Source organism: Leptosomus discolor, chromosome 3 (genome assembly GCF_034619465.1).
Source record: "Leptosomus discolor isolate bLepDis1 chromosome 3, bLepDis1.hap2, whole genome shotgun sequence".
NCBI lineage: Eukaryota > Metazoa > Chordata > Aves > Leptosomiformes > Leptosomidae > Leptosomus > Leptosomus discolor.
The window spans coordinates 16,391,618-16,419,404 of NC_141393.1; the positions used below are offsets into that span (position 1 = coordinate 16,391,618).

The 27,787-nt window shown below is 37.2% G+C and overlaps 1 protein-coding gene across 1 annotated transcript in view; it reads right to left on the reverse strand.

Annotated features, from left to right (window-relative positions):
• Positions 1-19,958, reverse strand: part of VRK1 (VRK serine/threonine kinase 1) — a 33,753-nt gene extending 13,795 nt beyond the window's left edge. The window contains exons 1-11 of the mRNA XM_086462835.1: positions 19,937-19,958; positions 14,899-15,060; positions 13,111-13,166; positions 8,782-8,851; positions 8,300-8,387; positions 6,795-6,903; positions 6,562-6,654; positions 5,430-5,562; positions 4,003-4,123; positions 2,961-3,019; positions 1,613-1,791 (exon numbers count right to left, since the gene is read on the reverse strand). Of these exons, the coding sequence (XP_086318961.1) occupies positions 1,613-1,791; positions 2,961-3,019; positions 4,003-4,123; positions 5,430-5,562; positions 6,562-6,654; positions 6,795-6,903; positions 8,300-8,387; positions 8,782-8,851; positions 13,111-13,166; positions 14,899-15,055 (1,065 nt within the window). The 5' untranslated portion in view covers positions 15,056-15,060; positions 19,937-19,958. The remainder of the gene's footprint in view (positions 1-1,612; positions 1,792-2,960; positions 3,020-4,002; positions 4,124-5,429; positions 5,563-6,561; positions 6,655-6,794; positions 6,904-8,299; positions 8,388-8,781; positions 8,852-13,110; positions 13,167-14,898; positions 15,061-19,936) is intronic.
• Positions 19,959-27,787: the final 7,829 nt, after the last annotated feature.

The following is a 27,787-nucleotide window of genomic DNA, read 5'->3' on the forward strand; positions in this document are numbered from 1 at the left end:
GAAAACGCTTATTCAAACGGGCCAGTAACACTCATTGTTTTATATAAGTGCTTGAACTTATTTGTGGCAACTGAACATGCATATGGTTCCTTAAAGCAAAAAAAAAAAAAAACCAAACCAAAACCATCCCACCGCCCACCAAAAAAATCCACCACCACCAAAAGCCAATGTAAAAGCTAACTCCTAACTGACGATAGTAGGTGAGAACCTATGGGAAAGTATTATCCCACCCTTTGGGAATGGTCTTGACTGATATTGGCTAAAGAAATAAGATCTTGAAATTTTATTCCATTGGAAATATATACACCAGCCACCTCTGCGGGACAAGGACATTAAAGGTCACAGATGCTGGCTCTGCAGCAGGCCAACCTATTCCGCAAAGAAGCCAACCAACCATTAAAAAAGATATTTTTTTTTTTCCCCAAAACACAGGCCTCAAGCCATGTCGATCCACAGGGGGAACAGAAGAATATATGCTAATGAACTCTCCTTTTGGACAGATCTTTACACTCAGTTCAGAAAAAAAAAAAAAGTATAAATACCATGGCTGTATAATTGTAGCCAAAGTACTATTTACTGGGCAAAAAGAAGAAAAGCTGGATATATAGCCTCAGAATACTTTAAAATCCTACAGCTTTTTACTTCTTGTGCTTTTTGCCCATCTTTTAACACACTGCTGATCATGTCAGTAAGCAGGCAGAATTCTTCTACTATTATCCTGTATTACAATTCTCAGTTCCCTGGATCATGCTAAAGGAAACAATAAACTGCCCACCTGTTATTAACAAACGCAAATAAACAAGAGGTGGTAGCAGCCCCATCCCTGGAAACATTCAAAGTCAGGTCAGACAGAGCTCTAAGCAACCTGATGTAGCTAAAGGCGTCCCTGCTCACTGCAGGGGGGTTGGACTAGATGACCTCCAAAGGTCCCTCCCAACCCAAACTATTCTGTGTTTCTATGATTTCTTGTTCCATTATTTCATCATTATTATTTGTTATTACAATTTCCCTAAGGCTTAAAAAGTTCTTACACTGTATTCAAATGGGAGTCCAAAACTAGAATTTAAGGCTTCCTAAATACAGGAATAAAATACTGCTAGACTACCACTACAGTTAAGACTCATAATTAACATATTAGATCACAGTGAATTTAATGTGTGAATTCCAAAATCAAATATTGGCATAAAGATGTATACTCAAAACTAAGCTTTGCACTAGTCACAGAAAGGAAACTATCACAAAACAAAAACTAGACCTATTTTACCTTATATGTATTTTGATACATCTGGAGTTTTACCAATTTAAGGAAAATAAGTAAGTTGACTGAATGTTCATCTGTTCAAATGTCATTACAACTACAGACACACATTCTATTATCCAACATAATATCTATTATGAAAGCACGCCTATAAAACTTAATACAGAATGATGTTTAATAACAATTAGTGAAGTTAAATTAGAAAAATAACATGTAAGAGTAGGACTTAAACATTTCACTATTTGCTTATTTCCTACTGGATGCAGTTATAACACCTACTTCCAACACCCCTTTAACTCTTATTTAGCTCAAAAAAATGCATTGAAAGCAGACATAAATTTTTAGAGTAAAAACCTTTCGCATGGGTTCTGTTTGCAAGTCTCCATTCTCTGACGAGCCAAAGTCAAGTACTCCATCATCTTTTTGCCCAATGGCCTTAAGACCTTGCAGAAGTATTTCTCGGAAGTGCTGATAAACAGGTTTCTCTTCATAGTTCAGCAGCTTCACCTTTTCCATATATTTGGCTATTTCATCTAAAGAAATGGTACCTCCAATTAATGTCTATTTGAAAACATTTTAATAATTCATTTTTATGACAAAAGAGTCAGAAATTATGCATGCACCACTAATGCTATTTTTTGAAATGGTTATTTATAAACTCATAATTATGACTTTACTACAACACATTTTAGAAAAAAATTATACCAAGGTTCATTACACAGTGATGACAGCATCACTGTTTTTACATGTTCATTGCAATGAAGAAAACAGTCAGTCGTAAAAAATGTAATAGGCCAATCTTCACCAATGAATGCTTATTTACATGATATTTCTTATGTCTGTATTTTAAAATGTTTAAAAGGAAACTCAATGTTATCTCAGAATTTCATCAGTTCAAGACTGAAACATATACTAAAAAATACACAAAACATTTGACCACTGAAAAACCAGAAGTCACACTTGACAGAGAAAACTGTCACCAGGAGTAGCTGGCAATAACCAAATATTTAAGTTTAAGATCCCAAGAAAGTGTGTTTCTATTCAGCATTGGCCATTTGCTGAGTAGATTTTATTTTATTTTAAACCTGACTCTATTAGAAATAATCTAGACTTCAAGTTCACATTACTTTATATTTTGAATCTCTTAAAATTCCTTGTGATAAAGCAACTCACTAATTTCATGTTTGCAAATACTTAATACTATCTTCAGTCAGAAGCAATAGTATCTGCAGTTCATATAACTGCAGCCAAGAGCAAAAGTCTAAACTTCTAATCAAAAATCTAATTCATGCCACTTTGCTGTTGCTGATAAAGGAAGAAAAATAGGTACAAACTTAAGTAAACAAGGAGAACTTAAAGAAGTAACAGATTAGCATACAATGCCTGAGACCCCTCTCAGGAAAAAAGCTCCTGACAGCCTGACAACTCCTCACCTTTTTCAGCAACCGAATTGATCCATTTTTATTTGAATAGAGAGTAGCACACCCTTCCTTTACATGCACTCAATGTAAATAAAAATGTAAATACAAATTTCAGAGCTTCTACCAATTGTCTAAAGTTGTCTACAGTTTGGATGGCACCCAGCTTGATGGATTTTTTTAAATTTTTTTTTTAAAAGGATATTAAAACAAATTATTAGGAGGATGCTTACCAACCACATAGTACAAACCAAAGCATTTTAATTTAAAATAGTTCCTCTTACCTGGTTTATTTTTCCCAGGAAAGCATTTGTCCATCAAAACGGAAATATTATCTCTACATCTGAAAAACAGAATTATTCAAAACTATTGCTTCTTTCGAAGTTTGAATCTTGCCCTGTTCTGACAGGCTTCCTAAGTACCTGGGCCACTGTCAGAGACAGGACACACTGCTACATAAATCTTTGGTATGACTCCTTTTTAGGAGTGCAGTACATTTGAGAACCTCACAAATGCCAGACAGGTCATCTGAAATACGGTAAGTTTTTTGTTCAACAGTTTTTAATTCCTATAAAAGCAAGCAAGTAGAAGACTGTAGGAAAAGAACTCGTCCATTTTAAACCCTCGCATACTAATGCTCTCACCTCTTCCTGCTAGAGGACTAGCAGATCCCTTGCAAAAATAACTGGGGGGAAGGGGAGGGAGCTTCACTAACATCAATGGAGGCCAAAGCGTTAAAAGCGCAGATAAGGAAGAGAGAGAACAAATACTTGTTAATGTATTGGGGAGGCGACACACAACAGGAGAGGGGAACAGCAAAGGATTACATTACAGTCAGGGAAAGGGGCCAAAAAAAAAAAATTTTAAAATCCCATGTTAGTAGCCCTCTAGCTGGAATGATGGTCAAAGACATTTAAGATCCACCTTTAGCTCTCATCTCTGCCACTGACTTCAGAGCATGGTGTTATAAAGGCTACTCAAGACTCCATGCTTCAGCTGTCTTTTTGTAAAACCGGACTAACGGTTACCTGCATCACCAGAGTGGTTTTTGGCTTAACCATGGCAGTATTCTAAAGCGACAGTACTGTGGTGGTTAAACAAGCATTTCATATGCAAAAGACAACACAGAGGAGAACAGTACAAGCAAAGTTTAACTACAAGACAGGGATACATGAGACACAATGAAAGGAAACGGGGGGGGGGGCATACAAAACAATAGCCCACTCGTCAAAAGGGAACATACTGAAAGTATGAAGCATTTCTACATAAGACATTTTCATTCCCATTTTCAATTTCAGAGGAGAAAGAAAACAACTAGTTTCTCACCTGATTTTTGAGTCTCTGACAAAATTTGGATCTTTCAAATTATCCTCCCATGGTAGATGGCCACTAAGCCAATGAATCATACAGTAACCCAAGATCTCCAGATCACCACGTCTCGATGGCGCTAAATGCATATGCACACACAAAAAAAGAACTGTAAGAGCAGCTAATAAAAAAGCACACACAGCTTAAGAACAGTTAAAAATTTGTAAATACGTTAAGACAATAGATAGCCAATGCTAACAATGTAACACTACTGTATCTGTTACCCATTTGTTTACTTCAGCATGAAAACAAGGAAGAAAAAAAACACTGTTCCTACATCTGGAAGGATAACTTCATTTTCTTTCAAGTCCTTTATCAATCTCTTTCTTCTACTCAAGGATATGACATGCTGCAGTTATCCCAATTTGGGAAGCTTTCTAAGTACTCCGATTGTGGAAAAAATAGAGCAACTTAGCAAATGATTGACTTTCTGTTCAAAACATTTTTTACTTCCCTTCTTCTTTAAAAAGGTAATAGTGCTAAAACCCTAGCTCCTGGAAAATAAAAAAATCCACAATGCTGAAATATTTTATGGGGCCTGAAAATCGAACAGAGGATAATAACAGATCAGATCCCTAAGCCTTGCCAAAAAACCCCTACAAACCACCCACATGACATTGACCACAGACTACACTAGAAGTATAGATGGGCAAATCAAGTCATCTTTGTCCATGTTCAGTTTTAAGGATAGATGCAACAGTTCATCCTGAAGTAAATTATAATTTTCAACAACTGATATTTTTTCAGGACACACTTATGCTAATATAAGAAAATTTAAGAAACAAGAAAATAAAATTGGTGTTCACTATAAATCCTCAATGTTTAATCAGCCATAGACCTGTCCTTTTCATGTTCAATCTCTTCCCACTTCTTCCCTTTTGATATTCAGTGACTATAGGCATAATTATGAAATAGTACTTCATAATTAAATGACATTTCGTTTAAAAATCTTCTAAATCTTAAGCCATAAACACAATAGAGAATATTGTGCATCTCTGCCAAATACGAAGGAACAATGGTCACACTGATAACAGAAACTATTTATCTCCTGAAAACAGAGCCTGTTTTTCTATCAAGATCTCATAAGCACTATTCCATTTCCACTTAGCTGATAAAAACCAATACATTAAACACCTTAACAGTCTTTATAAACTGAGGAAATCTATTTAAGAAATTTACATTAAAAATACAACAAATTAATATCAAAGTAAAAGTAAATGGAAAAAAAGAAAAATGCAAGCATAGTCCATAGAGAAGAAGAAAATATTTTTATAGATTCAGAAATCTGGTTGTTTACAAAACTCAGTGCAGCAAGTGAAGTCTTTTGTGTCTATAAAAGGGACGTACAAATGCCTGTTGCTGAGAACAAAGTTTTATATCCTTACCCACACCCTTGTGTGCATCAATACTGGTATATTCAATAGTTCCATCATGACACCTTTTAGGATCTTCTTTATATACTTTGTGAACTCCGTCAGGACAGTATCGGTAGGCAAGTCCATAATCCACCAAGTACACCTAATAATTTCCACAAAGAATTCTAAGGTTAAAGAACTATATACACAAAAAACATGCAAATAATAAAAATAACTCCCAACCAGTCTCAGAACATCTTAAAAAGCATTAAAAACAGTGAGGTACTTCGACTTTAAGTTATCTTTTCTCAGTGCTTTATTGAAATTGCTGCATATGATTTGAAAACAACATGTCAGATAGGTTTTGTTGTTTGACGTATAGCAGCCTGATCTGGAAGTAGCTTATTGCTGATGCAGATGACAAGTACAGTAAAGCAGTCACAGTTATTGCCAGTAAGGTTAAAGGAAAGGAAAAAAATAAAATAAAGATGGAATGTTCATACAGTTATAAATACACTTACTGTCCTACTCTCTTTAAAGTCAGCTGTCCCATTTGAATACTATCTATATACTATTACTTCTCACTAACACCACGGCTACTTTAAGAGAACTGAGATTATTTTACTTATGAAATAAGCTACAACATTTGGGCAAGGAGACATGCATAATTCTGAAACTCTAATATGCAGTGTTTGAATAGTCAAGAGAGTCAAAAATGCAGAAAAATGGAAGACTTCTATAAATCAAGTGGAACAATCAACACTTTAAAGACCAATTTTTCCAAGTAACAGAACACTTATCTGACAGATTTACTGAACAAAGGAATGAGGTAACAATGCAACCAGGCAAACATAATTTACCCGTGTGCTACATAATTTTAAAGCTTCCACCTGCAAATATCTATTTGAGAGTCCTTTTTTTTTTTTTTACTTGAGAATTTCTCTAGAATATTATTTAGGGCAAATAGTCAATTTGATAACTGTCCAGCAAAATGCACCAAAAAAACATAGAATATTAACTAGATATAAATGTCAAGCAGAAATAATGTTACCATATACATTCTTAAAAATGAGCTTCTGCTAGATTTCACAGGTTCAAAGCACTTCCACGTGTTGTCTAATAGAAGGTTTAAAACATGAGGAATAAAATGCATTAGAAATACCTGATTAGGGTTCTTGTAACTCAGAAGAAGGTTTGAGGCCTTGACGTCTCCATGCACGTATTCATGCTCATGGACATATTCCAGAATATCAAGCTAACAAAACAAAATATAGTCACATAAATGCAGTACCCAGCTCCACCCAGCAGAGGACCTGTACTCAGCCCAAAAGTGCGATTTAATCAAGAGACTTACACGGGCAAGCCAGACCGAAAAAATATATTTTTTAGACTTACTATTCTCAGGCCTAATTGTAGTACAGTTTTGTGGGAAAATCGCTTTGCGTTCTCCTCATATATCTTCTGAAGATCCCTGCCAAATCGGTCCATTATCATAAATCGATAACTAAATTCAAGGAAAAAAAAAAAAAAAACAGCAAAGTTACTGATTTGTACTTCACAAAGTATTTTATCTATGTGTTAATTGTACAAATTACTGATTGAAAACAGCTCTCAGAAGATAAACTGCAGGTACACAGAACACAAATACGTGGGAAATAGTTGTCTGTTCTTTTAATGTTGTACATAAATTCTTAACTTTTTTATACCAGCTAGTCAAGTTCATCCATCAAAAGAACTGCTCTTTATTCCTGGCTAGTTATACATTACAATAACAAGCACCCACAGATGAAAATGTCTATGTTGTCATTTATTATCAGCAAAACCAAGCATCAATTATTTACAGAAACATATTTTTTACTTTACAAATGACTAAGTGACTTAACATGGTTATTTAAAGTTAGTTTCTGGAAATCTATTACAACCCTTTTTTTTGACCTATTATTAAAACCAAAAATCTCTCACTTCCCAAAGTTGTTCTGATATTCATTGCTATAGCCAAACTGGTTCTATTACTGTAGGAGCTCACAGTAGGTATATTAAAGAATTTCATGCATTAAACACTGAATGGAAAGAAGAGTTTATTTGGGAAAAAAAAATTGTTATATTTTCTTTTGCCTCTCAAAATTAATGTTGTTTTTACATTAGATTAGTTTTGAAGTTGAGGTTGTACTGAAACAGTATTTCTGACATACTAGGTCAGACATACAAACTGCCCTATGTAGTGGTCCACACAAAGAAGGCTGACCTACTCTAAGCTGCCAGAGAACTACTAAAACTCATTTGCAGCAAAGCTGTATAGACAAAGCCCACTAGGAAACAAGGACAGTTACACAAACAGACATATTCAAGACCAAGTAACAAAAACCCTTCGTGACATGGAATAATACTAAAAACTATCCCTAGATATAAGACAAATTTAACATGAGACTAGCAATTATTGTAGCTCAATTAAGGAAAAAAAAAAAAAACTATCCCTAGGGAAAATAAAACAGATTTAGAAGAAGCACTAAGTCCTTTATATGTGAGTGAAAATACACTAAGTGCACACCACGTGAAAAAAATTAAAGGTACATTACATTAAAATTTGACTTAAATTAAAATACGAAAAGGCTCTAAACTACACAGATATAGCATCATGGTATTGCAGCAACGTTTGAGACAAATGGAAACTAAACCACTAGTAATATAATAGACACAAATAGGAGTTAACAGAGTACAAATAAAATATATCTATTCATCTATTCCTTAAACATACCCTGTTACAAACATGAAATTTTGTAGCAGAAGTGAACGACATGAAGATAGGTGGAAAACACATCTTACGAAGTAAGTTAGGTTAAAAGGGATAGTGTTTGTGGATGAAATAAAACCCAGCGTATGCCAACAAAAGATATATTCACCTGTTTCCATTTTTTTCATGCAAGCCAGAACCCCAGTATCTTGGTACACCTAAATATTTCAGTTTATGGGACTTAGTCCATTTCTGAACTGAAAATACAAATAAAGATAAGTTCATGAATTCACATCAGTAGAGACTTACATAAAATGGGAGTACTCACATCACTTACAGTTTCTGCATACACGTGAGCTGCTTATTTCATGGAAACTTGAATGCAAATAACACTGGAAGTTAATGATGCATTCATTGTAGGGACAGAGATGCAACTAAAGTTTCAATTTAGACAATACCATCAACACAACTATAAAGAACATCTTACCAAAGCTCCCTAATTCTACTATGTGTATGAATTGTATTTCAATAATTTAAAAATACTTTTGAAAATTACCTAACAAGATTCTCTTTAAGTTCGACCTTATTCCTGTAAGCTCTATTTTCCTAAATGCTTGTAGTTCATTAAAAACATTTTAATAGACTGCTTACTTTCATCTGGCTTAGCAGCTCGCATGTAGAACTTTAACTCAGTAAAAAGAGGTCCATTCTGGCTGGGTTCCTTTAAGACAATTTAAAATTAGTTAAAAAACACTGTGTTAGTGCCTAATAATTATTAAAAGCTCCCAAAATGTAACAATCACCCTATAAAAGTATATTCTCCCTCAAATGCTCTACACAGTGCTGATAAATTCACACAATATGTTCTTTTTATAAAAGAAGGTTGGCTCTAAAAAGTTATTTTTATTATAAATTGCTTAACATTAAGGGTATCAAAGAATCCTTTCCCATAACAAGAGATTAAAGAATAACAAATTAACTGAAATGTATGGGAATATTGCCAATAATTGGCAGCAAAAGTTTAGCAGAGAATATTAAACAACATTCATTATCTCAGATTTTCCAGATTAAAGCAGGACTGTATCAGTTGCAATAGCCATTAGTGAGCCTAAAAATAACACCTGAAATGATCTGATGGAAGTTAAAAGTTAAAATTCTTACTGAACATGAGGTATTGTTCCCTTCATACATTAGTTGTTCAAAGTAAAAATTACAGAGGATTTCATAATTTAGTGTAAGAGAAATTGTAAGAACTACACCTGTTTTGACTTTATAGAGTCTACCCTGTATTTAAGCTAACATAAGATATTTCAGTTTAATTTTCTACGGACAAATCTATGATAACCATGTATTACATGTAAAGTCCAAGAGAGAAGTTGGTTTGAAAACACCAAAGCTTTGAAATACTGCAAGAACTGCAAACAGGCAAGTACCTTGACTCTACATTTCCAGAACTTAGTGCAGAAAAGAAAAAAGTGACTTCAACTCTTGCAATCTTTAAAAGATTGATTTTGAGATAAGCTTGAACAATTCATTTTAGTCTTGTTACTCATGTATGTCCAATTTCATTCTATGTCAGTGAAAATACCTCTTTTGGAATACCCTACATTTAAAAATCTAACAAAAAAAAAGTATATGATTACTGGCAAAGGAACCCAGAAAAAATACAATCAGATGGTATTAGCAAAAGTTCCAAGATATATAACAACAACCTTAAATGGTTTTAATTGTAACTTTTAAATGCAAATATAGCAATCCAGAAAATTCCTAAAGGCCAGACTGTCCCGCTCAGCTAATAGAAGTTTTACTGCTGTCTGACAGCAAGGAAGCAATGTAAACAGACCAAACACACTGATGAACACGGGCTCCAGTGCACATCCAAAGTCCTGGCTCAGAGGCAGAGTAGGAAGATCAGTCAGAACGAGAGCAGGTGCCAGCGTAGGTACCGCTCCTGGGCCTGGGCACTTGATTACAAAGCTACTGCCCATCTCCACCTCGCTTTCTCCTGCAGCACTGCCCTGACAAACCATGGAGCCAAGACAACAGTTTTATGGCCCCTCCTTGTGGGACCAACTTTCAGACTTAAGCCATGAACCTAAAACCAAAAAGGACGCCACTAGACCAACTGATCGATGCACACAGACTTTGGTATGTGCATATCTACTTTCAGTTGGTTTATCCGCTATGGACAAATCAGTGACCTAGAGATTACATATAGAGAGGAGAAGGGTTAAATAGCTGAATTCTTACACTGCAGTTACCTCGGACAGTTACTTGTCCACTTGTTTGTGTAGCATATTCCATTAATACTTTAACTTAACTAGAATATAAATTATACATATTATTTTGATTCAATTTACCTAGGTTTGAAGAATGTTATTTTCTTTAAAAAATACAGTGAAAAACTGTAGGTGTTAAAAATTCTTAAAATATTTATCTTTAAATAAATTATTCCACAAAAAATTATGTCTCTGCTAAAAAAAAAAATAAATCTTTCTCTAGTCAGAGCAAACGCTGAAAATCTGGTATCTTTTCATACTTGAGGGGATGGATAAATGATTTAACCACAAAACAGATCTTCATATTGACTATGAAGCTGTTTCCCCATATCATTAATTCTACATGCATACGCTATGTTAAAAAAGCTCATACAACGATGTCCAGTATTTGCCATACTAGTCATCTTACCATTCACTAAAACCAGAAAGACTTCAAACACACATTTCTACAACTTCATGCTCAGGGTTATTCTAAACACACAATCTGCAAAACTGAAAGTCTAATTAAAAAAGATATCATAATGAAAGAGGTTATGGAGCACGTGTTGAAACCCAACAAATTTCTCAAGCAGTATTTTCAGAATTCTGATTTTTTTCAGTCAGCAATTTAACAAAGTGTTATTAAACTCAGCATTCACTCCTGTACAATGGCATCTGAAAGGTCCACATGTCAAAAAGCATTTCTTTTTTCATAAAAACTGTGATTCATTTTGTACTGTTCAGACATCAATACTATGAGGGTATGTCAAAGACTAAGCCACTTTCCATTCTACTTTAATAGCGTAATTTGAAGAACATTTACAATAGAAGCATATATTTTGTTAAACACTAATAATTGTTCAAAGCTGTTAACCACTTTGCTTCAGCTGACGGATCAGCTAGGAATCACCAAGGCATCAGATAACAGGCCCTTATCTGTAGCTGGGTTTTCTAGACTGTAGAGGCATAATGTGTCATGGGTCATTTGTGCAGGCAGCACAAAGACTGGGGCTACTTTTTATTGCTATGAAGACAAAATTATTAAAGTCAAATTAAAAGTGAGTAGTCATTTGGGAGATTACCAACAGGGTATTTCCAAATTGCTACAACAAAGTGAATCCAGAATAAAAGCAACCCAAAACTTAAAACTCTTCCTGTTTCCAGAGTCCAGGGTGGAGAGGAAGCAGATGGACAGGTTTCAAACTCAGGAGGAGGACACAATTACACACAGCATAAAATAATGCAAGTCAAACTGTATTCTTCCATGAAAGTTAAACGGCACTCTGCTGTCGATCAGTCCAAACTGAGCAGGAGCCCATCGTTAGGAGCCAATGCCTCTCACGGGCAAGCCGCTGCTGGTAACCTGCATGTCCGTTACCTGCCTCTAAAACAGGCCACAGCTCCTGCAAAACAGACACGCCCTGCCCTCGATGGCACAGGTTGGACATACAAAAGCAGGTTGCCACCTTGCAACAGCTGCAGGCTGGGGCTCCTGGTCTACGTGGAATTGCTGCCCACAAACACCTAAGGCAGCAGCAATGCGCTGATGTTCAAAGTGTGGCAGTTTGAGCTTTTGTCAGCAAGGGACAACATTTCGGAATGACGATCACAGCCAACAGTATTTCGGGGTGTCTGAACAGTACCAAAGCCAGTACTCTAGAGTTACCCTGTAGTCAGCAGATATAAATATCAAGATTAGAGGCACATACTAACTAAAACGTACTTTATTCTAAATTAACTTGATCTTTTAGATTCAGGAACAAATGTCAAAAATATTAACATAATTACGTAAGTGGCCAGCTATTGCGGTAAAGCATTTCAGTGTCACCATATATTTTAATAAATAAAAGACTAAAGCACTGCAGTTCTGAAGTTGTAAAGTTCTTGCACAGTTTTCTGGTATCTGCTTTTGTCATAGGACCAGAAGTACCACCAAGATAATGAATGGTCTGGATCTACTATGGCTATTCCCAGGTTTTTTACTAAGACTTTACCACAGAATCATACATAATAGTAGGATCTATACAAAATAACCTAGCAAAATTTAAGAAAAAATACTTTATACCTTAGGAAGAGAACATTATAGCCAAACTGAGTTAACTTTTTATTTTAAGACTAAAAACATAAGAAAATTTCAACCAATAAAAAGAACTTGCTGATTTGTTACAATGGGCTAAAAATGAGCTATTGACAACACTTTGTCTTCTCCCTAATCATTAGGTTAAAAACTGTGTCAATGCCATTTTAATTCAATAGAAATTAGAACACGTATGTGTTTTATGATAAAACATTTAAAGGACTTCATATCTGTGGGGACCTCGGGAATCAAACCTTTGCTGTTTCTACTCCCAAGCCATCTGTCAGCTTACCAAAATCCAGCGGTGAGCAACAGTTCACACAGACTCACTGTTACACCACAGAAATTCTCCAAAAGCTAGCCAGATTTCATTCCTTTTGTGATATTTGGGCTGTTTACAGGAAGCAGCAAATGAAACAGAATCTGATCCATTTCACAAACTTTTCTCAACTCAACTGATGTTCCATTGTCCACCCTCATACACAGGAGTCCTAATTCTCAGCAGTATTCCTCTATATCACCACACTTTTATTTTAAACAGCACTATGCAATTGTATTATTTTTAGTCAGATGTTTTAAATTACACATGCTATTCTAGAACAAACATTTTCAAGTTGTGAAGTAAAGATTCAAACGCTTTCTTACCACTTTTGCAACATAAGGCGCATCACTGCCGACTGGCTTTGAAGAATTAACATCAGCTGTTAAAAAGGAAGCATTTATTAGTAGTAGGAGAGGAAACAGTCACAAAACATACACTTGTTTGCTATGCAGCATGGACAACCAAACGGCAAAGCAATTAAGTACAGACGTGAACATATATCGGTACCTTAGACTTTGGTAAGATAACTACTCTATACGCAAGACTACTCCGTATGGATATGGTCTTGCATTCTCCCTTCTGTTCAAGAATAGGCAGTTCACTGAATAAATTAGTTCTTTTTTATTATTCAATAACTTTTTCCTAGTCAATAGCACATCTTTCATTTTCAAGAAGTGTGATGAACACACACAGTTGTGAACATAAAGATGAAAAACACATTCTCTCTATTATTTTGCCATGTCTCACAGCCAAAAGTGACTTTCTGTTGCTACTAAGGTGTTGATATTTACGACAGAAGAAGGAGATACAGGTATGAAGGATATCAAGTTAGGCAAGCACAAAGTACAGGAACAGTCAGGAGTACGGCTTTGTGCAAATGATGGGGAAGCAAACAGAAAGCAAGCTTTGGTTTGAACAATGCAGGAATTCTTAACACAGAGAACTACACAATTTGAGTGAGCTGGAACTCCCATCTCAGTAAATTTAGTAGCTCATTGAGCAAGGCTGAGTAAGTAGTAGAGAGTTTCTTTGGCAAGAAGCCACTCACTGGTCCTGTTTTTCTTCTTAATCCACTTACGCTGCAGTCTGTTCATTTTGAAAACAGGATGGATTTTTTTATTTTTTTTTTTATCTCAGTATGAATTAGGGTGGTGAGGCACTGGCACAAGTTGCCCAGAGAAGCTGTGGCTGCCCCCTCCCTGGTAGTGTTCAAGGCCAGGCTGGATGGGGCTTTGAGCAACCTGGTCTCGTGGGAGGTGTCCCTACCACAGCAGGAGGGTTGGAACTAGGTGACCTTTCCAACCCAAACCATTCTGTGATTCTACGAATTCAGTCCAACTTTTTCACAAAGAGGAGAAAGATCATAAATGCATAGCAAAATAAAACCTTATTATGATGGTCAAATTAACTTTCATCCCTTCAAAATTGTTTGGAAAATGACTAGGGGCAATCGAGTGTTTTTAATTCCATGAGGTATCTTCAAGATCTCTCTTATCTGTTCATCTGTTCAAATAACAAATACTAAGTATGGAACACTATCCACTAAAAGAAGTTTTCCTTCAATTCAATGAACAGCACTGCAAAACAAGAACTGTGCTGATGCTTTAAACTGTGAAGTCAAAGACTTCAATTGGTTTTGAGCATTGGTTACATTAAAAAAAGTATATGACTTATGTCAGAATTTCACAAGGCAACGAAAAAGTCAAAACCAGCCAAAATACTGGCTGATCAGCAGCCTCCGTAGAATATGCTTAGACAGTTTCAGTTCAGAATTTGTGACATAGCAAAAATCCCTTCTTTTAGCCAGACCAAAAATCGAATTTAAATAAATACTAAACTATCCTTTCACTGCTAAAGAGTAATCAAGATTTTGGTTTAAAAAAATTTAATGAACTACCACTGGAATCTCATACAACCACAGTGCTTACCATGACCAGTTCTGCACTCTTGTCATTTTTTTCCAACACCATGAACCAAGCTAAGGTTCTAGTAAAAAACATCACTTGAAGACACTCTGCATTTGTAACTCAGGGTCATTTTTTCATTGCTTTGAAAAGAGATAAACTTCTCACTCTTCATTCTAAAGCACTATCAAAGATAACTACACGTACCAAGGTACAGGCGTCCAAAGCCTCCTTGCCCTACAGGGTCACCTAATTTCCATTCTTTTCTTGATGTATCTGCTAGAACCTCCCCCAGAGCAAACACTTCAGCAAGTTTCCTTTTTGCAGGAGCTCTTTTTCCAGCGGTCTTCTTATTATATGGCATTTTTCCTGGAGGGAGAGGAGGGAAGGGAAGGAAAAATAAACCAAAAAGCATAGGTTACATGCTGTACAGACTTATGTTATGTAGAAAACTGTTAAAAGAATGAAAAAGTATGGATTAAGTTTTAATTTGTTACTCCAAAGATACTTTAGAAGAAATACAGTAAGTAGTTTCATTGGCATGAATTCAAAGTGAAAAACAACTAATTTTTCCAGACATCACAAAAATATTTGACAGCAAAAAATCTTCACATGAGAAACCCATTAGAAGACCTTGTATAATAAATCCTAGAAAAATCTCAGAATCTCAATCACAACCAATCATAGGTCTAAACTTAGAAAAAAGTAAACTAATGAAATAAAGCTCATCAGCCTTCCTGGAGTGAAACCTGAATACTGAAGAAGTATCATATAGTCCAAGACGCCAGTAATAATATGAGGAACTCCTCTTAGCTGTAAAAAATAATAATAAAAAAATCCTTTCAAACAGTTAATTACTTTTCCTCCTATATAACTGCAAGCAACCAAAATGAATCTGCTTATTGTTCACAGGACAGCATTTAGTAGATCATCCACAAAATAGTACATAACTACCTATTTTGAGTTTATAAATGTAAAGGTATCACTGCTGCCTTCTCCTAGCCTCAGGTCTCAGAGTATGGGCTTGAGTTGGTTTCAACTCAGGTACTCCTCCTTTTTTTTTTTTTTTTTTTTTTTTCCTTTTTTTTTTTTTTATCTTCAGGGTGATACATTGTCTTAGAGGAAGGTTCTCCCTCAATATTTTCTACAGGAAAAAAACTCGAGACTTCCAAGCACTGAATGCAAGTCCAGCTAGACCAGCTAAGACCCTACCAATGAGAACATAATGGTGTCAAAGCGCCAGAAGGAACAGAGTGGTCGGAATGGCTATGTGTTGATATCACTCACAAGAGCGGACCAAAAAGATCACAGCAGACCTTTAAGCAGCTTCTCAGGACACCCAGATCAGAAAAAGGATTAAAACAAAAGACAGACTGAAACAATTAAAAGCGGTAAAGGGAAAATAAATCTGAAATCTGGAGCTCCAAGACTGACTCAGATAAAGGGAAAAAGAAAGTGCAAAAATCAGCAGTGTTGCCTAATGACTCTGATGTGGGACAAGATCACACCCACTGTCATCTACGAAAACATGTGCAAAATGAGCATACTGTCCTCAAGCTAAGAACAATGTAAGAGACATGAGGAGGGCTTGAAAAACTGCATGCTTTGATCTCTGAGTTACAAGTGAGTCCAGTGAGACTTGGACAGATGCACTTAGGTGCTTGAATGCTGGACAGACTGCTGTCCAGCAAATGAAAAATTTGTAACCTCTTTTTCAATAAAGCTAGCAAGCCAGAGAAAAGAAGCTATTGATACGCTTCACATCTTTAACATTCACAGTGAATCTCCTGACAGTAGCCTCGCTTAAAAGGGAAGTAAGTTTGCTTAAAACAGCTCCTCAAGAAGGAGCTGGTGTTTCCTTTTTTTTTTTTCCTCTTTTTTCTTTTTTTAACATGGTCAATAATTGTATGCCTGAAGGTATTTAGTTTAAAAAAAATTAATGACAACTTCCCTTTATCCATAAAAGCAAAAATTCAAAATGGACATAAGTTTGAATGTCCCCAGCTGGGAACCCTGCCCTTAACAAATACACGAGATACACATACATGGTTTCTTGGCTGTCTATATTCATGTCCATCTGTTAAGATGGCACTGTGCCTACTTACAAGTTGGTCAAACTATCAGTAGGCCATAGGTGCCAAACACTGATTGCTTTCAGTGGGCAGCATGCACAATTCTAAGCACTCACTCTTTTGCAAAAAAGCTGTTATCCATGGAAATATTTAAGCAAAGGCTACACATGCTTTCACATTTATTTGGATAAATCCATTCAAAGATCTTCTATTGATTGAAATCAAAAACATCTGGAGACTGCAAAAAATTTCTACGCGAAAATATAGAACTGTGAAAAAAAATAAAAACCAAGAAATAACATAAAGACATAATGACATTTTAGTGCAAATTCTATAATTCTATGTGCTTTTCAACTCTATATCCAAACATGAGGAGCTTGTCACGAAGCTTACGAACCAGCAACCATGATGTAGAGCTGCCTATTGTACATTGCACAACTGGAAAAAAGTCATCTACTTCTCCCTAAAATCACCTTTAAAAATTCACACACACACACACACAAAAAATCACCTTTAACTTTCCTGCATCTCAGTTGCCTCTCCTCATCAGTAAATCGAAATATTTTCTATCCCAAAGGTATTGTGAAGCTTATTTCATTAGTGCCTGCAACCACCCTGAAGTCCTTAGAAACAGAGTGCCATAGATGTCAAGTACTGCACTATCATTCAGGTATGAAACAGACCTGACCCTATTTAGCTAAGGTATCTGACAAGAACAATTTTCAAGGTGCATGATTGTAAACAGCAGCATTTTATGTGGCTACAATGTGCTCAAAACAAAGATTTTGCTACTAACAAGTATGAATAACAGAAATCTATTTGTCTAAACTCTCTCCAAAACCATTTAGTACTACAAAGGCTATTTATCCTGCTTCTCACTAATAAAACGTCTTGGAAGAAACTGAATACACTGTACTTGAGATGCGCAGACAATTTTGCATCAATAGTGCTATTAGTGGTGTTATCTTTACACATGTTGTCTGCAATGGTTGCTACTCTAGCAATACTTGAACTCTTCGAATAAATATGAACAGCCACTTCTCAATTCTTGTTGGCATCCATTCTCAATAAAACTCCAAAAGTAATATAAATCAAATTTATTTTGAAGGAAGTATTTCTGCTGTGTGGCAAGTCGGACTAGTTTCTTCCTGATCTTCCTCTTTTATTCTCTGAAAATTGTAATTTTTATGGTTGTTCATCTCAGTAGGACCTATTTTCATTCTCAACACAGAGAAGGCTTGCTGGTGACCTGTGCTCCTCTTCATGAACAGGTAGGGCCAGCAAGACCCAAAATCTATGCGTCATTAATACTGTTCATCAGCCATAGCAAGACACATAAGTCCACCCATGAAAAGAGGAAGTAAAGACAAGTAAAAAACAAAAGGATTTTACTCAAGAAGGGGAGGGAAAGAACATGCTACTAAGACTTCTGAATGCTATAGAACTGTTTCACAGGAGGTACCACTAAAAAAAAAAAAAAAAAAAAAAAAAATTACCTGAAGCATCAGTGATTTGTAATACCAAGTGAGGTAGATAGTGAACAAAGACTTTCTTGCCCAAGTTGGATATTCTGTGACTGGTCTATCATTGCATTACGCTTTTGAGTACTGCTATAATCTTGCTTCCTGGTGATTAAGACATCTGATAAATAATGGTACTTATGGAAGAAGAGGCATTAGGGTTCTTTCCCCAAGAAATAAAAAACCATCTTTTTAGACAAAATTAATAAATATACATTGGTGATCACAATTAATGAGAAGCATGTCATCACAATAGCACCACAGTGGGCAAACTAAATGTCTTTTTTTTAAACACACTGAAATGACTTTTTAAAATTTCAGAATGCAGCTGGTTCAGAGGTAGGAAATAGCCATTTACAAGAGGAATCACTGTGTTGCTGACCAATTTTAAATTGCCTTCTCAAGAACGCATTTTCTTCTCTTGAACAGTATCGAAGGTTCTGCTGAAAATCCTGAGCATCACTCAGTAAAAGAACACAGTAAGCTGTATAAAGTACCAAATCATCTGTTGCTCCAAATCACCTCACCACCAAACCAAGAGCAAGTACCTACTCATGTGAGAGAGACACTTAAAAGGCTTTTTGATAGTTTGGCACACTGCATAAAAATCAACAGCTCTGAAATTCATTGGGAATCGTACCTCATTTGGGGATTATCCCCAAGACTTAAGTGGACAGCTTATTCCTACAGAGGAAGGCACAAGTCTTTTGACACAGTAATAGCTACAGGAAGCTTTGCAACAGCTTTTATATTTTTGCTAATGATAAAAGGGGCCCACGGATTCTCTGAGAATTAATAAAAGCCTTAAGCACAAATTGAAAATCAAAGAAAACGACAGGGTTCGACCTGCCTGCAGTTGAGTAAGTCTTAAACAAGAAAGGCAAACGGCAAGAAATAGGAAGTGAAGAAAAACCACAACCACCAACAGAAAGAAAGCAGCTTAGCCCAGTTCTTGCACAACAGGCCTGTTCTGATCCCAAAATTGCAATTTTCATGTGTGATTTGTAGGTTTGTATTTAAAAAAAAAAAAAAAAAGTTTTCTTTAAAGCAAAACTCGGGAACGTCTCAGCTAAAATGGTATTTTGTTTGTTAGCCACACCGGGATGTTCCTAAAGGTGACAAACCCCTGCGTGGCACTGAGTACAGCTTTTACTCCAACTCACCCACCTCGCCTTAGCACTAAAAAAAAAAAAAAAAAAAAAAAAAAAAAAAGTAACGACGAAGGAAAACAACTTAGGCCGCTGTCACCCAAGGCATTTTTAGAGCCAACCGCCCATGAAGGCAGGGGGAAAGGGGGGGGTGCAGCAGACCCCAGGGGTGAAACTGAGAGAGCTCTTATCCACCTGCCCCCATTTTCTCCCTCCCTGCCGGCCCAGGGAGATGCCTTCGGCGCCACGGGGTGGAGCAGGGAAGGTGCCTTCCCTACCCGCGGTAGCAGATGAGAGGGAGGAACCGGGCCCGAGCGGTGCCATCAGCCTCCTGAGCGAGAAAAGCAGGGAAAGCCCGGCCGCAACCCGCCAGAAGAGCCGGGGACGCACGGCAGGCCCAAGGGGAGGGGAAACACCGCCCTAAAACTCGCCTCCTGAAAACAAAAAAAAAAAAAAACCAAAACCAAATAACAACACCGCAAAAGCAGACGCCGGTTTCAAATACCTCCTCCGTGCCCAGGCCCGGCCGCCGCTCCTTCCGCCCCGTCCGAAATTCCCGCACTGCGAGGGGCCCTGAGGCGGCCCGCCCGCCCAGGCGCTCACCTCCCACCATCGCCCGCGCCCATTGGACCGCCGTGCAAATGCCACCCGCCCTCGCCCCTCCTCGGGCGCGGTGCCTGCTGGGAAGTGTAGTCCGTGACCTCCGCGGGCGGCCGCCCGCGGAGGTCACGGACTACACTTCCCAGCAGGCACCGCGCCCGCGATGGGCCGAGAGCTGAAGTGTTTTGCATGGCAGGTGTACGAAATGTCTTTGGCGTTTTAAGCCAAAAGAAGTTTGGAAAGGCCGATGCCGTGTGGTCATAGCCCCTGTCCGGGAGACAGGGCAAGACACAGGCCGCCATGTGTCTGGGGGTCAAAGTAATGCAGGAGTTCTCCATCTTGTATGGCTAACGTCCAGGCCAAAACCGACTCCTCCGGCCACCCCGGCACCAGAGCCTGCACTTGCACATTACTTCATTACATACTGCTACAGACTTCATGATTTTACCTACTTTCCTACTTACGTGACAGACCCTTTCTGATTTTACCTCCTATGGCCTCACACAGCTCTGCAATGAAGCTCCTCCCTACTCCAAAGAAGCTTTTTATCTACTCTTTGCCAAAGCCTATGCTTATTTAGTTGTGACTGATTTTTTTCATTTTTTTTGACAGATTCTCACAGAATCACAGAACGGTAGGAGTTGGAAGGGACTTCTGGAGATCATCTACTCCAACCCTCCTGCTGAAGCAGGTTCACCCACAGCAGGTTACACAGTACTGCATCCAGGTGAGTTTTGAATATCTCCAGGGCAGGAGACTCCACAACCTCCCTGGGCAGCCTGTTCCAGTGCTCTGCCACCCTCAGAGTCAAGAGGTTTTTCCTCATGTTGAGGCAGAACTTCCTGTGCTCCAGTTTGTGCCCGTTGCCCCTTGTCCTGTCACTGGGCACCACTGAAAAGAACCTGGCCCCATCCTCTTGACATCTGCCCTTTAGATATTTGTAAGTGTTGATAAAGTCCCTTCTCAGTTATCTCCAGGCTAAAAACCCCCAGGTCTCTCAGCCTTTCCGCATAGGGGAGATGCTCCAGTCCATCATCTTCATAGCCCTCCACTGGACTCTGTCCCGTAGCTCCCTGTCCCTCTTGAACTGGGGGGCCCCAGAACTGGACACAGTACTCCAGAGGTGGCCTCAACAGGGCAGAGTAGAAGGGGAGGAGAACCTCCTTGACCTGCTGGCCACACTGTTTTTAATGCACTCCAGGATACCACTGGCCTTCTTGGCCACAAGGACACATTGCTGGCTTTTGGTCAACTTGTTGTCTCCACAACTCCCAGGTCCTTCTCTGCAGAGCTGCTCTCCAGCAGGTCGACCCCCAACCTGTACTGGTGCATGGGGTTATTCCTTCTCAGGAGTGTGACCCAACACTTGCCCTTATTGAACCACATTAGGTTCCTCTCCACCCATCTCTCCAGCCTGTCCAGGTATTCCTGAATGGCAGGAACAGCCTTCTGGCATGTCAGCCACACCTCCTGGTTTAGTATCGTGAAATTTAAATTGTTTTGAGTGCAAAATTAATATTAATTTGCAAAGTTTTATGAAAAAGAGCCCACCTCTTTGAAGGGTCAGCATAGACTCAGACTTTTTCCTGTTCTGATTCTGTTTCCTCCCCATCCCAATCTCTTTTTCTTCAGATGCCAGTCAAATCATAGTGTTGATTCACCTAGCAGGTCTGATCCATTTGTCATCCGATATCACTACATCTCCTTTTGTCATCAGGTGCAAATGTGTGCACACGCACACTTGCTTATGCCAAACTGCAAAGGGGGAGACAGGCATGGAAGACTGAAGACATGCCAAAACCGCGGATTTAGGGGATGAGGCAGGAAATCTGCTGGGGGTTTTAAACCTTTAAAACCAGCGTTATGTTTTCATGGCCACCATCTTCACATGCTGCAGTTTTAGAGGTTCTGAACAGCCGTAAACAAAGAACTATCATTCTGTAGTATGTTCTCATCACGGTGCTTATATAGAAGATTTCCTTGAAAACTTGGGCTACATTAGGTGTCACAGGTGTGCAAGAATCTGAACTGTTCTGGATGTTCTAGGGTATTGCTACTCACAAGAAAGACCAAAATATTGTTTGAAAGAAGTGGAAGGCACTACCGCACACGACAGCATTTCACTTGAAGTACCATTGTCTTTAATATCAGATTACTGGGATCACAAAAACGTTTTAAGATGCTGATATAGAAAATAAAATGAAAAATTTAATAGAGATTCCATTCCCTCCTTTGGCAAAAAGCTGATCTTCAGGTTGTCAGTCTGAAAACAGTCTTAACAATGAGGCCATAGAGATCTAAAGTAAATTCTGCTTTCCTATCTAGAGGTTTGGCCAAAAAATATTATCTTTCTCACATGAAAAGAGAAACCCAGACCTCATTCTGCCTCTGATTTTTTCTGGTGAGCCAAAATAATCAGTTCTGTTTTAAGCAAAATGTACAGTTTCAATATAACCATCCTACTACTTATTAACAAAAACATAAGATTCTGCCTATAAAATATGAGAGCAGAGACTTTTGTCTTATGTTTCCGTACACTAAAGGGCTGGGGTTTTGTTTGCCTGTCTGGATGCATTTGCTTTAATACTGCTACAGCTGGAGATTCTTCAAGTATCAACCAAATCCAAAGTGGCCACCACTTTTCTGAGATGTTTCCTATATACTGTCATTTGTTTGACTAACTCTCAAAAAAGCATATATTGACCAAACAATCAAAGGCATAGGATGGGTTTCTTGTTATCACCCTTCATTGTAAGAGCATTCCTGGAATGTGCTGACTACAACTTTCAAATATGCTTGAAGAATTATTTTAGATTTGATAATTATGTTTGATTTGTCTCCAGAGAAAGGACTTTACATATTTTCTTTAGAAGTTCTCTAATCTTAAATGAAATGAGCAATCCAATCTATGCATGCACTACAGATACAGCTGTTAAGAAAAGTTTAAATGCTACTTGTAAATAGTAGTAAATATGCAATATATACTCTACTGTAGTATATAAGCAGTTACATACTTTCCATTTAGGGATAGGGATAAGGAGTATGACATTTTGGATGCGGCTTGAAAAGAAGCCTGAAGAGACAATCAGTCATCAAACTACAGTATGAATTCTTCTAAACCAGCATCTCATAAAATAACCTAGATTAATCTTGAAAATTTTCAGAAGACTGATGAATCCCTGAAGTAAATGGAGAATAGCCATTTCACAAATGGCTGTTCTTTGAGAAGAGCTACATGTACCATAAATTCCAGAAGACATGCAAGTCACGTCCTCATTACCAGGAGAATATTAAGAATGTTCCTCAAAAGACTCAAAATACCACAAAGAACATTTGAATCCTCCTACCTCACCAAAAAAAAAAAAAAAAAAAAAAAAAAAAGTGAAATGCTCCAAATGATTTAGCTTCACAATTTCATTCTACGCTAAGAAAACTGAGGCATAGGTTGATTAAAATATTTGCTTAAAGTCCTCATGGATTATTAGGCAAGGTCAGAAATGTAGCCCAGATCTCTTAAGTGGGTTCAGAGCTTTCTCACAAGGCTGGGTAGAATGCAACACAGGAATGCATGAATGTGAGGGTTCAAGTAAAAATACCAAATAAGAGAAGGCCAAATGTCTGCAGGTAGTAAGATAGTGTGTTATACTTCAGTTAGACTCATTTCTGCTTCTTCGTAATGTTTTTCAGACTGTGGTTCATGGACTAAAGGTCTGCAAGATATCAGAGGGATACATTGGAGCAAAAGATGCACACATGCTTTTCCACTTACAGATGTAAGTGGGCAAGCAACAGTCTAGAAGTGTAGAAGTAATACAACATTTCCCTTAAGTTTTGTTCTTGAAAGTTATATCCATGAAACCTCACAAGACTGTTATTTATTTCTTTATAAAAAGATTAAATTACCTTTGGATTTAAAAAGTTTGGATTTAAGTGATACGGTAGTATTTTTGCATGACATTCTTCACATTTCTGCCTTTCCAGAAACTATAGAATTAAATGGCTTGGAAATCCAGCACGTATTTCCTTCCTGTAGTCTTTTTTTTTATTTGTCTAGTTTGCAAAATGAGAAAAGTCCTTACACATTTCACGAACACATTGCCATACTACACACAATGCTTTAAAAAAATAAATATGTTAAATAAAACATTAAAAAAAAAAAAAAACAATAGACAATTCCCAAATGAACGGGGAGACTGTGTCACCACAAATGCTTGATAAAAGAGTACATATGCACTGCACTCGGCTGTCCTAACTGGGATTTGAGGACCACAGACGGGAGTAGAAATTAGAGATTACTGTTCCTAAAAATCACCAGAGTATTTGCTTCAAATTACATTCCTCAAAGTGCTAGACCAAAATAAGTTTTGCTAAAAACCTGGTGGTCAGAGGCCATAAACAGTTTGAGAAGGAGCACTGATGTGATCATGTTCCAAGAAGCCATTCTTGACTCAGTAGCCTTGGTTTACCGTCCGCCCACAGTACACTTACTGTGGTATACAAAGAATTATGCTTGCCATCGTATCTATGTGTTATCCTGCAGTGTGAGTATACTGACACTAGGGAAAGAGTGTGGTTACTGCAAACTTTCTTTTTTTTGCTCTCATTCACATTTCACACTGTTTTCCTCAGTGGAAAGATGTGTATAAGTTAAATGAAAGGTGTGGGGTTTTTCCACTAATGTACTTTTATTAAACTTTAAAAGATTATCACTATTCTCTAAGAATAGCAGTTTGGTGCTCCAGAGTTGTCTTTGTTCATCCATTAATATACATTCTAAGAGTATTTAAGATGATCTGCCTGGTAACCTCAGAGTGTGTGTGTATTTTAGGAGACCACAATATCCTATTGTGTCTGAGTGCTGTTAAAAAGTAGCTAGGAACAAAATTGATTTTGCCACGTGTTTAAGATCTTTCCAGGTGTCTTTACAAGTTAGATTAATTTTTGTATTTGATTAGATAGGAATTTGAATTTTTGTTTATTAATTCCTTCAGAATGCAGTGAATAAGAAACCAGAGAGAATCAACTATTATTTCGAATATTCAAACCATTTGATGAGACAATGTTTTTTCTCAATAAAGTTATTACACATCTGTGTAGACAATTTCACATGAGATAAGGCTGTCACCTAAGTTCCCCTCACCAAAGGAAGGTGCAGGGTTGTTTCATAATAGGATCAAGTTCTTAAAGTACTTAATAACAAATAATTTCTGCAAATAAATGTTTAGTCCTTTTTACAAGTGAGGACTCAGGCACAAAGATGCTGAGTGAAGTTTGTTTAGCTTGACATGATGAAGGAAATTTGCATTACATGTCAAAGTAAGACCTGGATTTCTTTACTCCTTTTTCTATATTATGAATTACAAAACCGTTATTAATTGTACTGTTCAAAACATTAAATTCAAAATTAAGATGCTGAGGCAGGAAGGGTCTTTGTAGATCTTGTAGCTCTTTGGAAATATCCTCTGTATTCACTCCCTAGTTAAGGAGTTAAATAGTTTGGTGAAGGAGTGGAATACAGGGAAGAAGGGGTCCAAACTCTACAGATTACCCAATAATTTAATGGAAAGGAGATGGAGTATTAGAAAAATTCATGAAATCACTGTGGAAGAAAAGCTAGAGTCGGATCCATTAGAAGTTTCACTTCTTCTGGAAGTTTTGTGATGCTAACAGACATATAATTTGAAGCTGTTAAAGGGAATAATTTTAAATAACTTGAAGCTTCTAAGACTAGAGTTTGTTTGAAGTGCATTAAATTAATCCAAATTAAAGGACTTTCATGAGTTTCTAAAGGGTTTGTTTGCTTTCTTTGGTCAAGGTCCAAACTCATATGCATGGGCAGATTTTTTCTGCTTCAAAATAAACAACTAGCCTGTCTTGGATGTGAAGTGTCTTCACCCATCTTAGTTAGAAGCTATATTTATAGGTATGCATACATTTTTATCTGGGGAGCACTGTGTATCCTATGCTGTAGATATATTCACATGCACACAAACAACAGTACATGGAGTCTAATGATACAAAGAACTTCTGTTTATCATCAAACATTTCATATATCCCGTTACATGTGAAAGAATTATTATCTGTCCTCTTGCAGTACAATGCTTTTTCCTATAATGGAATTTTACTCTGCAAATTTATTTTGGTATTAAAAGGTTCCACTTTATAATGCCTATGGTTCAATCAGTGATCTAAAAGGCACTTAAATGCTTTGAACAAGATACATAAAACGCTTTTATTGCAAAAGCTTTGCTGTATCTACCAATTTTACCATTGATCTCTTTCCATGTAAGGCAGTTCTGGAAGCTGCCCATGCTGTATAAAATCACATGGTGGCTTTTGATCTCCAGCTGGTGATTAAAGCACATTATGGAGGTTTGAAATTTTTTGTGGTCATTAGCATACCTCCAAACACTTCTCTGCTAAATAGCGGTGGTGTTCTCACTACACACTATTTAAATAAGAAACCAGGAATCTATAGACTTATTTACTATACTTTGTAGCTCAGAGGATACAGATGTCTTGAATGAGGCGACCTTACCCTTAGCAATAGACTTACTGATCAAATAGTGATTTCTTAAGGTGATTAGACTCTATCAAAATGCAAGGAATTTTTAAATCCCCTTTCGATAGAAACAGGCAGAGCTCTGTGCTTTGCAAGACCTTGTATAGTTACTCCCTATCTACAGTTCCATATTTCCCACTGCTAAAACCATCGATTCCAAGGTCACCAGGCTGTTGTAGGTGTTCTGCAGTGGATTTTCAAACAATGCAGCATTAACTCTGTTGCTTGTAAATAGCAAAAAAAAAGCATCTTTCTTCCCACTTTTTGAAACTATATATGTGGTGGGGAAAAAAAAAAAAAAAAAAAGAATTACCATGTATTTGTTACTTTATCTAGGAATCTCTTTGAGTTTTCCTTTTGCAGAAAATAAATGAGAATAGAAGCTTTATATATTTATATTTCACTTTATTATATTACATTGCATTTTATTTATGTGTTTTTACCATCTATACTTGCCAGCAAGCAAAGTTTACTGAGTGTTACCCAGATACAGAGGAAGGCGTAACATTTGTTGAAAGAGATTATAGTCAGTAAACATCAAATAAATTCCAAAGCATTTTGTTAGTTGTTCTACCCTGTCACCACAGTCCCAAAAATAGAACGAATATAGGTAACCTGGTTTCTCACAAGTCAGTGGTTACAGGCTTTTAAAAGGGAATAAAATCTGGGTCGGGGAAGAGTCTTGGCCTGGAATGGATGTTCCAGTGGTAATCGAGACTTTTGAGAGGACCATAAAACTTGTGGAAGAGATGGGCAGGCAGAATCAAGGTTAGCAGGTATCAGCAGACCAGTGAAGGAACACAGTTTTGAGTCTATTATACTGTGTGGCAAAGCACCTTGAATTATTTGAATCTAGGAAATAACAGATTCCCATCTCTGCTTTTATCCCAGAGTTTGACTAACACTTGAAGGAAGAGCAGAACTACGGAGAGAGAGCACTACAGATTTATCATCTAGGTAACAATTTACTTTTATTTCCAAGCAACACCCTAAAATACCTAAGATCTTTTATAAGATTGGACACAGCAGTTTTTATCCAAGGAGCTTATTGTTCAGAGGAAAAAAACCTTAATGAAAAGCAGCATACATGGCATCCTTTTTCATATCAAAAGTTAATCTGTGTTCATATAAATAGGTATTTGGTGGATTAAATGTCTCATACGAACTTTCTTTGAGGAAGTAGAATGGAGAGAA